Source organism: Zingiber officinale, chromosome 1A (genome assembly GCF_018446385.1).
Source record: "Zingiber officinale cultivar Zhangliang chromosome 1A, Zo_v1.1, whole genome shotgun sequence".
NCBI classification, from domain to species: domain Eukaryota; kingdom Viridiplantae; phylum Streptophyta; class Magnoliopsida; order Zingiberales; family Zingiberaceae; genus Zingiber; species Zingiber officinale.
In genome coordinates, this window is record NC_055987.1 from 131439924 (window position 1) to 131452390 (window position 12467).

Below are 12467 nucleotides of genomic sequence, written 5' to 3' on the forward strand. Positions count from 1 at the left end.
AATTCAATTTAATTATCAAACTCAAACATTCAAGATTCAGCTTGATTTGATCACACCTGTATTTGAAATTGTCTCATGCGATATAAATCACACCTGTATTTGAAATTGTCTCATGCGATATAATATGAACTAAGGTAAATTAGCTTTGTCCAATGTAGTGATCCACCATGTATTTTGTACAAAATAGGAATCGATCTCATTACCTATGACAACACTGCATGTAATTTCAGAATACGTTCTCTTGCGTCGATGATTGTATTTGAGGCATGAACATCATTTAAAAATATATATATAGTGTTGATGTTTCGGTAATAAACTGAGCTGTGACAAAGGATTGGTGTTCCGCAACCTTTTAAGTTTAACGTGTTTGACAATACTAATTGCTTTAATGAACTGAGAAAATAATACATGATTAACTAAAACTTTGAATAGGTTGATAATTTATAGTACGTTCATGGCGCTCTGATTTCCATGCAAGTTAAGCATATAGTATATAGAAAACAATACAGTAATTAAATAAGTCGATCTATTATATTTTAGCAAGAAGGTGAACTTCTAAACAACAATAAATACTTAAAATCCTCGTACAGTTTGCTCCCTGACCCTAAGAAGATAGGTTGAAGGTAAGAAAGTCTGGGAATGAAACACACCATCCCGACGGAGATTGGTGTTTGATGTGAACTTCATGGAGGGGGTAACTCGTGGTAAAGTCACTTCATGTCCAACATAAATTGTTCATCATGACTTATTCATTTCCAAGCCACAGTTTTTATTCTGAAACATTAGCTCAAAGTAAAACATATTGGAGCTAATACTCAGGCCAAGGGGCGAATCAATACTCTGCGGTGAATTGGGGTCCTGCATGAAGGACAATCCTTCACGCCTTCCTTCTCGTGAAGTTCATTGCATTTTACACACAAAACTTGGTGAGCACAGGGAAGGAAAACAACGGACCTCTCCTCCGATAGGCACATCACACATTCCCATTCACGCTGGAGCTCATCTGTTTCTGATTCCTGCAAGTCGATAATTGTAGACAACATGTAGGTCTTGATGTTTTTCTGACCATGGGAGAGACGGGAGGCATAGCTTTTGTCTGCTCCCCACTGTAGATGAGCAATGTTTGAAGAGTCTTTGACAAGCTGCAATTGTGCAATCTGCTGTTCAAGCCTGCAGATTTCATTTTTACACCTACGCAGGTCGTTTTCAGCTTCTAATCTTAATGCATTTTCCACTGACTTTGTTGAAGTCTCTATTTGCTCCCTTTCTTTCCTTTCAGCTTGAGCCACTGCAAGTGCCTCGTTTTTTAATTTCTCTTCTTGTTTCAACCTTGCCTGCAAGTAGTTGCCATCGGAACAATCTTAGCTAATATATTTGGATTTTTCAGCTTGATAAAGACATAAGCAATGCGAATAAACTAACAGTTTTTTACACCATGAGCCATCTCTTTAACTATTCCATATTGATAACTTAAGCAATGAGAATAAAGTAACAGATTTTTACACCATGAGTGATCTCTTTAACTTTCCATATTGAATAACGGATCAAAGTAGCAAAATTTCTACTACTTTCCATTGTTCTTATTTTGTGGCTGTAAATTGGATTCAATATCATTCCTTCTCAACTACATAAATATATCCAATCTCAGGACCTCTGAACTCAAAATTTTCAATTTCACATAGAGTTTCCATTTCACCTTTTTATAATCACTAATCAAAACTCTAAGATAGGCACTTTATAACATGGGTTGTAATATAAATGATGTGAGGCTTACTTTTGATGTAACACTGTAGTTATAAGATGACAATGTCATGGGTTCGTTGAGTCTCGGAAACAACCTCTTGCAAAGGTAAGGTTGTATATAATAGACCTTTCTCCGGTAGAAGGGTCTAGGTCATATGATAGCAACTTTATCGTTGCGCCAAGATCTCTTAAAGAATATCCTACCAATGTAGGATAATTTGTAGAGGCATATATTACAATGCAGTTGTTCAGTAACTATAGTTGGCATTAGTTGAGTATGAATACGTTATCCTACTAATTAAAACCAACTATCTGGAGTAAGGAGCAGTTTACATTCCCCACCACTGAATTCTGTTGAGTAAACTTGCACTATCCAATCACCCGCCTATGCTCTATTTATTCCTGTGGAAGGAAGGCAAATTTGAGGAAGGGGAAGGGGAAATAGAGCTTTCCTCAGCTTATTGTTGCTGATGCAGCAAGGAAGTGGAGAGATCTTTTGGGTCTTTTTTCTCCTATGAATTCGCTCAGTCCACATTGGATGGAAGAGGAGAGAGAAGATGGATGGTGTGGTGCTATGCTTTCCTCCACATGCTACTTCCCTCCCTCCTTTCCTCTTCATTCCCTTATTTCAAGTAAACAACATAGAGGATCGCTTCCCTTCTGTCCTTTTCCTCCCTCTCCTTTCTCTCCAACTTCCCTCCAAGGAATTAACATGCTTATCCATGTCTTTTTTTTTTTACTTTTTCACTTTCATGTGATTCCCTTTAAGCATGTAGCCATGATTTGAAAAGCCAGATTTCTATTTCCAGCATTTTAATATCAACCTCTTTGATTATATGTTAATTCATAACTACCTCTCAAATTGTTCAGTTGTAGCTCAAAGTACCTTGACACCAAGATGAGAGTAGTCCTAGTATCCACTCACATGGCCCATCCTTCATGCCACTTCACTGATCCTATGCTAAGAAACAACTTCCACCACTAACTCCTTTTGCAGTTTGTCCCTTCTTGCAAACAATCCAATCATCTACCTCATTTAGTCACGTATCATCCTTCCTGCCACCTTCCCTAACCTATCATTGATAAAACTCTAAACTGCAAGTAACAAATTGGAAATTAAAAGAAGAAAAATATTTCTGTTGCATTTCTCAAGATATTACACTCCTAAATGAGATGGATTAATTCTGAGAAACATGAGCCTTTAGACATTATCTAGAGCATAAGCACTTTGAATAGCTAGAGAAACCTGAAACAACCTAAAGGCAGGAACAAAGTTACCAGAACTGAACACCTTTTTTTTTATAAGCTATTTTTAATATAACTCTTGGCATGTGACTATCTTATATCTGAAGGGGAGCTTTGGAGCAACGGTAAAGTTGTTGTCGAGACCTGATGGTCACGGGTTTGAGTCGCATAAATAGCATCTTGCAATACAATAGACACTTCTCCGGAGGCCCGTATTGGCGAAAACTTTGTGCACTGGGCTCCCCTTTTTATGTGACTATCTTGTATCTTAAAGTGATATTATTTCGCAATCTTATTTGGCCAACTATTTCTCAAGAAGAAACAACTATAGATGTTTCCCTGTAATCAAGTTGTCAACCTTCTTTGCCCAAAAGAGATAAGTTTTAGTCACTAGGTAATCAATTTTAAAGAACCTAAAAAGTAAAAATCTAGAAAGAACTTGTAGACATCATGATCAATTAATTTCATTATTCAAGGAATTTCTCTTAGTGCAACACTTCATGCACTGCCCTATCAGTAGAATACAATGACATGGTAGGGCAAAAGAAGTTACCAACGATTGATCCCGAAGATCCTCAGTCTGTTCAAGTTGCTGCTGCAGCTGAAACAGCTGATGTTTTTCAGTTGCGAGCTCCTCTTGAAACAAAAGCTGCTGTTTCTCACATGTCTGGAACATTTTGAGTGTTTTAATCTCCCTTCTTGAAGCTTCTTGACAATTTGCTGCTGATTCTGCAGCACGCATTTTTGCAGCTTCCATTCCCAACCTTAGCTGAGTGTTTTCATATTCAAGCCTATGGGCAGCAGCATTAGCCCTTTCAACCTGCACACTTGCTTTGGATATTGCAAGTTCCATCTCAGCAAGCTTCTTCTTGGTATTGTCCACTAAAGCATGCCTCTCTTTTTGTAGCCGTGCCACCTCTTCTTTTTCCCGTCTCAAGGATTGGAGTTCAGCTTTATCCTTGCTAAGCCTTCGCGCCGCCTGCATCACCTTTTGCTGGGCCCAATCAGTCCAGTCCTGCAACTGTGCCTGGAGTTCATGCATTAGGGGAACCAATAGGAGCAACATCTCGTCCTTTTTGTCCTCCGGAACACAATTGCTGCATGTCATACATGAATGGCTTACAGCCCTACTGCTGTATTTTGGAGTGTCAGAATTACATTCTGGTGTAATACTAAGACTGTTACTACTCCCAGACGGTAGTGACAATGTAAGTTCAGTGTTAGTAGTAGGTTTTAGTGATTGACTTGTAGCTTCTTTGTCACTGCATGTTGGACTAGGAGAGTGTCCATGAGCAATGGAAAGATTAAGTTTAGCATCTGACAAAGAATTTTCTACTCTTGGCACTTCTGCAATGTTTAATGAGCTCGTCAAATTTATGCTGGCAGAACCAGAAATTGGATTGTGTTTTCTATCAAAGATTAAGTTTCCTAATCCACTTTGTTTGCATGCTCTGATAACTGCTTTAGATCCCAATGCATGATAGCTTTTCTCAAAATGAATTGAATTTTGTCGCACAAGAAATTCTTTTTTGGAACTATTCACATGAACCTTTATACTGCTAACTGACTTTTCATCTTGGGAAGATTGAGAAACTAAAGATTCTTCAATATGATTAGATAAAGAAATCATGCTTTCCTTCAGTTCTTCAGGTGTTGAAATCATGCCATTCTCATTTGAGGAAGAGGATTTTCCCAATTCAAGACTTGGAATCACTGCCACTTTTGAAGTTTCTGATTGCTGAATGTTTCTGGGAGAAGGTAAGATATCAAGTAACTTCTTATGTCTTTGATCTTTTATTTCAGGAGCTATGGATGTAGTATTTCTAAATATTGACCCTGATTCTGACTGAGATTTAGAAGCACTCGAGTCATTTTCAACAACATCTGATGAATTGTCATCCATCGCACAAGCATCCAATATATTTGCATCACACATCAGCAAGCACCACATTGCATCACCTGTACTAAAGAATGGTCGTACATCCTTAAGCACACGAATCATATCAGCCAATACAAGCTTCTCTAAATGTCTTAGATGTTTTGAAGCATTCCCTGTAGGAGAAGAATCCAGCTCTTGGCCACTCTTTAAAAATGCCAACGCATTTTCCACAATAGTAGATACAGTATCTTTATACCCATAGCAAAACCCTGACTTCAACACAGCATTAGTTGCAACTTCCTCAGTATACCCATGAGAGATAATCATCTTGATTGCAGTCTCAAAGACAGTATCCAAATTAGTCAACAAGATCTCCTCAAGCTGGGATTCTGTGATGCAACTCCAATCAATGTCCTGGAATCCATCCAACTCCAGCCCCGCTTGCTGAGCAACCGAATGAGTCCTACACATTTCACAGATACCTGCGTGATGATGGTGATAGGCTAGCTCACCGGATCTCTCCGCAGAAAACAAATCGTGATTGGGAAACTCTGACTGCGGTGCACTCCTAAGTGTGCTCGGGTCTGCTTGGGGTGGTTCTGCTCGGAACTTTCTCTTGTTCCTGTTCCCTGTTTCTATTGTCGAGTTGAGATAACTACCACCACCAGCAACCACAGTGGCCATTCCGACTATGAATTCCTCAATAATCACTGGAACAGATCGCAAAAAGGAAGAAAAAGCATCAAGCAACGCAAACTACAGTCCGAATAAACGAAAAAGGGAGGCGATGAGGATCAAACCTTACTGATTTGGTCAAAAGATGATTTTTGTTTTCCCGTGCGACAGATAATTAATTCTTCAGAGGGACAACAAGTATTTAAACTACTCTAGGTTCGAATTAATAAAGCCAACACCAATCAAAAAAAAAAAAAAAAAAGAGGCGACAATCTAATTAAGACCAATCCATAACACCAAATTTCTAAAACGAAACCTACAAAGACGAAGATGTTAGAAGATACTGAGAGGATCATTGGGAGGCAGGAAAATTCATTCAACAAGGTTCCGATGGTCGATCGAAGGGGGTAAGACCCAAAAAAGTTGGAAATAAAATAACGAAATGAGTAGCAAGAAGAATCTGGTCAGCAAATGGGTTGGGCGATCGATTTGAAGCGCACCTGATTGAAGACGGAGGCAGATGGATCGATCAAAAGGTCCGTCTGGAGGTCGTGCGGCGGTTTTGGGGGTGACGACCAGAAGGGAGGAATTCTATCGCTGCTGCTTGGGTGGGACGGAGAACAAATCCCCACTTTTTTTTTCTCCTTTTCTAAACACTACTGTGCCGAAATTTTTAATATTTAATACAATAAAAAAATAACTATTTTTATACTAATAGTTAATTAAATGGAGTAAAAATATTTTTTTAAAATAGAGGAACATTAAATAATTTTAAAATATTTTCTTAAATTCTTTCATAAAATAACGAAGAATATTATAATTGATGTACGAGCAAATTACTTTTAAAATCTATGCGAGATCTCGTTTTTATATTCCAAAAATACACACTCGATCGATTTTCAATTTATATCGTCCTTTATTATTATTATAATAACTCTAGAAATGATAATATATGATAAATCTCATATCGCAAAAATTTATTTATTTAATATTTACTTTCTACATTAAAATTCGTATAATATTATTGCCAAAAAGGATTTAACTTTATCACGCTAGCTTGAACGAAGAATAATTTTATTTCCAATATAATGTGGAAAAATTTAGTGGCCAAAGCGAAATATATATGTTATTAAAATATATTTTAGGCACTACTATGTTACATTGTATGCTATGTAATTATATTATAAATGTTATTGAATTATATTATAGATATTATTAAATTATATTATAAGTACCACCAATATGTAAAATTATGTTTAAATTTGTGTAGCCTAAGAATAAGTCTTAGAAGACTAATTTCCTTGAAAAATCTTGATTTTTTTTATGCACAGCTATAACTAATCAACCTGTGGTTACTTTTAATTATTAGCGCATAGATCTTACAATAACTTTGTTCATAAATTTTAAAACAGATCACAGTTTTGAATAGTGCTATTAAATGATTATCTAAATTTCATCAAATTACTATTGAATAATTATAAAAGTGCTACTAATTTAAATTTTACAATAGCCAAAATGTCATTAATTTTAAATGGACCAAGATTCACTGAACCGCCTATCCTAATTCGCTCCTGGACCAAGACAAATAGATAGGAGACAATGACTCTCACTGTTAACAGGATTCAGAAGATCTCTCCTTATTTTAAATTGCATATCAAATAGTGAGTAGTGACATGATCAATCCACTTTAAAAAAAACTAGGGTTGATTATTAATTTTTATAGGAGATTAAGGGAGAAAAGTAAAAGTGATAAAAGAAATTACATAAGCAACAAAATTTGACAAGCTGCGTTATCACCTTTTCCGCAATGGAAACCATTCCCTTCCTCCACCTCCTCCTACTGGTACATTCCCACACCCTTCCGATCCCTTGCTTACCCTAGTGATTGCCCCACCCACACTACTAGCTACCACCTCTCCTCCTCCTCCTCCTCCTCCTCCTCTGATCCCTACTATCTTCCTCTCTTTCCCCAATATCCACTCATTGTGCCTTGGCTCCTACGTCAACCTCCTCAGCAGGATCTTGCATGTGGGGATCAGTGACTCCGAGAGGCGCATGTGCTGCCTCTGCACATGACGTGGGGAATGGGGATCATAGGTCTCGCCAACATGAACGCTGCGCTCTATTTGCTACTTCCGGTGGCTCGATCAACCTCTACTTGTTAAAGGTTACGGTCGGCATCTCCCTTCCGACTACCTTTGCACAACCATACTTAAAGTATAAACCACTTATAAAATATAATACGGTACAGTGATAACATATGTGGCAAAAAGGCGAAATCGCTCGTCTCCAGCGCCCCCGATGCACCCGACCCAAGGTCATTACGAGGGAGGTAAATCACAGTATTCTGAGCTAGCATGTGGCAGGTGAGGTGAGTTGCACAGGGACCGGGGATTTACACCCCGACTACCCTGAGTTTCGACCCCGCGACCTCATGTGGCAAGCATCTCAGCACATACCAACTCGGATGACCTGTGGGGTCACGATACAGTGATAACATATGTATGGTCATGGTTGTTAAAAAGAAAGAATAGGAAGAGAGAAATAAATAATATAAGAGTGATAATAAATCTTATTGTTCATTGATGTTTGTCTTAAGGACAATACAATATATAATGTTCAAAAAGTACTTGGTCAATTGACTAATTAATAAATAACATAATTATTCTAAGAATAATTCTTAGAATTATTCTAATAATTATAACAAAATTATTAGAATAATCTGTTAATGCAATCGACCTCCAAGGTTTTAATGTCAGACAAATATGTTTAAGTATATTTAAGTATGAAGTTTGATCTGGGGAAGTCCTAATTGTAGGCTAGGCAAGGGAAGTCCTAGTTGCAGGCTAAGCAAGGGAAATCTCCATAGATCGTGAAAGCCAGGCGAATAGGTCTGGAGGACCTGATCCCTGGGTAGCCGAATACTGAGACAAGGAAAATCTCGGTATATCGTGGAAGCCAGGTGGATAGGTTTGGAGAATCAGATCCCTGGGTAGTCGAATACTGAGTCGTGGTGAGTGAAGCCAAGTGGTGAAAAACCTAGGGGGAGATAACCTTAGGTAACGAGAAGTCTTGGAGGAGTGAACTTCAAGCAAGGTTGATCGGACGCACGGTCGACCGGACCAGCGAATCTCGGTAAATCTAGGTTTAGGTTTACCATTGTATTCTACATTATTATTGTTGTTGGCTAATATAATATTGCAGGAAAGGTCTTAGTGGATCAGGCGATCAGACACTGAGCAGGCAAAGTCCAAACATGTCTGAAGGACCATGTTTGGCGGGTAAGTTGAGATGAACAACTGGAGGAGCGACAGTGAGGTCGGGTTCCTGAAGGGAACAACCTAAGGTCGCTGATCCAACTGAAGAAATCAAAAAGGTTTCCAAGTTAAGATCAAGACAATTCTACTGTCTAATATTACTCATGCATTATATATTACTGTGCTAACCTTTGTGTTGCAGGGATACTTTGTTTAACTCTGTGCTGCAGGTTCGGTCGAATCTGTCGACCGAATGTAGGGATCGGTCGACCGAACCAGGATGACTTAGCACAGGTTAGTTTAATCAGCAACGATCAAGCAGAAGGAAGCTACACTGATTGGTCGACCGAACTAGAGGATCGGTCGACCGAACGATCAATATTAAAGGCGCAGTAAATGCAAATCACGACAAATCTCGACGAACAGGGGAGGAGCATGTTCGGTCGACCGAACAAAGGGATTGGTTGACCCAACCCTTAATGATCAATTAATGTCGAAGATCGAATCAACATCGGATCTCAACTAGGAAGGAAGGAAGCTGGTTCGGTCGACCGAACATTGACGATCTTATAAAAAGAAGCTTGAGGTCTGAGGCTGCACAACGCTTACTGATCATCTCAAAGCTCTCCTCTGCGCAAGCAGCTCGTGCTACAAGTCATCTACTACTCTTCAAGCTACTCCGTCCGGAAGTACCGACCAAAACTTCGACTTCAATATTTGTCGGTATATTTTTTATTAGCTTGCATTGTAATTAACTCAAGTAAGATAGTAGGTTGTTACTATCTTACTCATCTTTTGTACGCACTACTTCTTTCCAAGGTTTTCGGAAAGAAGAGACTTAGGGGATTGCCCATCAATACGGTCAAGGATCGCGGGCTTTAGAGTAGGAGTAGACCTAGACTTCGAACTAAGTAACCGAATGAGTTTTTCATTCTACTTTCCGCTGCACGACTCTGTTTTCTAAAGTAAAAGAAAAGTTTTAAAAGCGCGATATGTTAGAGTATATACTAAATGTTGGGGTTTTCGGGCCGCGAAAACCGTGTTTTCGCGTCGCGGAAACCCCGAATCACCCTAGCCATTGGATCTCGTGCGAAGAAAACTTTCCGAAAACACGATACGAGTACGAGTTTACAACTTAGATCTAACCTAGATCTACATGAAACGAGTTATACCTTTGAAGCGAAGCCCTTCGCGTTCCCGCTCGTCCAAACGGTGCCGGATCTCAAGAGTATCAAGATAGATACTCCTCTAGAAGTATCCACACGGACTCGTAGGTGGAGAAAAACACACAAAGAGGTGTGCTAGCACCTATGTGTGGTTCGACCAAGTTGAGGAGGAGAGAGAGAGGAAGAGAGCTCCAAGAGGAAGAAGAAAGAAAAATGCACACTTGAATGAAAAATTGAATTCTAATTCAAACAAAAGTGGCAGGCCACTCTCCATTGTGTAACTCCCAAAATTGCATTAAGTGCAATTAATGTGAAGCTATTAAAGAAAATGGCTTTGTAACTTCCATGAGGTGGCACCTATGATGATGTGGAGTAACATCATTGGTTCATATCATTGCCAACTCATCAATGAGGTGGCATAAAGTCAAGTCAAACTTGACTTTTAATCTTCCTCTCAAGTCAAGTCAAACTTGACCAAATCTCTTCCATGGTTGATCGAATCCAACCATTTGATTCAAGCCAACTTAATATAATGAATCTAATTCATTTAATTAAATTGATTCAATGAGTCAAAATCTAAATTAGACTCATTGAACACATGAATCAACTTGAGTCGAACTCAAGTTAGCCCAATTAGGATTACTCTTAATCCAATTTGATTCATCAAATGAATCTAATCCTCTTGGTTCATCATATAAACCTAATCTCCATCTAATTGTCCTAAGTGTGTGACCCTATAGGTTCTTGTAACGTTGGCAATGCCCTAAACCCATTTAGGAGCATAAGTAATGAGCGGTATCTAGCAACACATCATTACTACCCAAGTTACAAGAATGTCGAGATCCAACATCACCTTGTGACTACTAATTGTGACTCCTCACAATATATGACAAGTGTCCTTCTATCCTAAACATCTAGATTGGTCAATGTGAGGCATAGACCGTGTCATCCTCTGACCAATCTAAATCTTGAATTCCAAGTAGACTCACTAAATCAAATGAGCTCAATATCCTATATTGACTCATTTGGGCATGGTCATGCACTTCGTGTTCTCACTCTATCAAGAATACTGATGTCACTCCCGTCATATAGGAGGGATAGATCTCATCTACATCACTCGCATCCCTCTGCATAATTCATTACATACCCAGTAATCGCCTTTATAGTCCACCCAGTTACGGGTGACGTTTGACGAAACCAAAGTACATAACTCCTTATGTAGGGATCCATGGTGACTTCAGGTCTAAGGACTAGTAGTCATACTAATAGTCACATGAGAAAGTATATGACACTCATATAACGATCCATGATACTTTCTCATGGCGGGTCATTCAGTATACATTCTCTAATGCATACCCATGTGCCAACTTGATATCTCTATATCCATGACTTGTGAGATCAAGTTATCGAGTTGACCTACATGCTAGTCTTATTGCATTAACATTGTCTTTGAATGTTAATACTCGACTAGGAATGATTTAGAGTAGTGTTCCCTATATCATCTCACTATCGACTCATCCAATCGATTGATATAGGTAAGAACCTTTTACTCTAGGACGTTATTATACTTAGTTTATTTGGCACCAATACAAGTAAGTATAATAACTAAAAACCAAATGCCTTTATTTATATAGAATATGATACAACAAGTCCAAAATACAATCATCAAATGATTGGCTCTAGGGCTCTAGCTAACAATCTCCCACTAGCACTAGTGCCAATCAGTATAGGCTCTCAGCCCAAATGACCTAGTGTGACCATCATGCTTCCTCTGTGCCAAAGCCTTGGTCAAGGGATCTGCGATGTTAGCCTCTGTAGGTACTCTGCAAATCTTCACATCTCCTCTCTCAATGATCTCTCGAATGAGATGGAAGCGTCGTAGTATGTGTTTGGTCCGCTGGTGTGAGCGAGGTTCCTTCGCCTGTGCTATAGCTCCATTGTTGTCACAATAGAGCTCAATAGGGTCAGCAATGCTAGGAACCACCCCAAGTTCAGTGATGAACTTGCTAATCCAAACTGCCTCCTTTGCTGCCTCTGATGCAGCAATATAATCGGCCTCTGTCGTAGAATCAACTACTGTGTCCTGCTTCGAACTCTTCCAGCTCACAGCACCACCATTAATGCAAAATACGAACCCCGACTGCGATCTATAGTCATCCTGGTCGGTCTGGAAGCTAGCATCACTGTAACCCTTTACAGTTAGCTCATCATTGCCTCCATATATCAAGAAATATTCTTTAGTCCTTCTTAAGTACTTAAGAATATTCTTGACCGCTATCCAGTGACTTTCACCTGGATCTGACTGGTATCTGCTCGTCATGCTCAAAGCATATGAGACATCAGGTCGAGTACATAGCATGGCGTACATGATCGATCCTATGGCTGAGACATAAGGAATCTGATCCATGCGGTCTCTCTCCTCTCTAGAAGAGGGACCTTGAGTCTTTGAAAGACTCACACCATGTGACATCTGCAGAAATCCCATCTTCGAGTTCTGCATGG

General features: G+C 39.1%; 1 protein-coding gene across 1 annotated transcript; it reads right to left on the minus strand.

Annotated features, from left to right (window-relative positions):
* Positions 1-509: 509 nt before the first annotated feature.
* On the minus strand, positions 510-6191 carry LOC122033668 (putative E3 ubiquitin-protein ligase RF298). The gene is made up of 3 exons (XM_042592760.1): positions 6043-6191; positions 3542-5577; positions 510-1334 (listed from the first exon to the last, which is right to left on the minus strand). Exons 2-3 carry the CDS (start codon positions 5549-5551, stop codon positions 816-818), a joined length of 2529 nt encoding a protein of 842 aa, XP_042448694.1. The 5' UTR covers positions 5552-5577; positions 6043-6191; the 3' UTR covers positions 510-815.
* Between the last annotated feature and the right edge of the window lie 6276 nt (positions 6192-12467).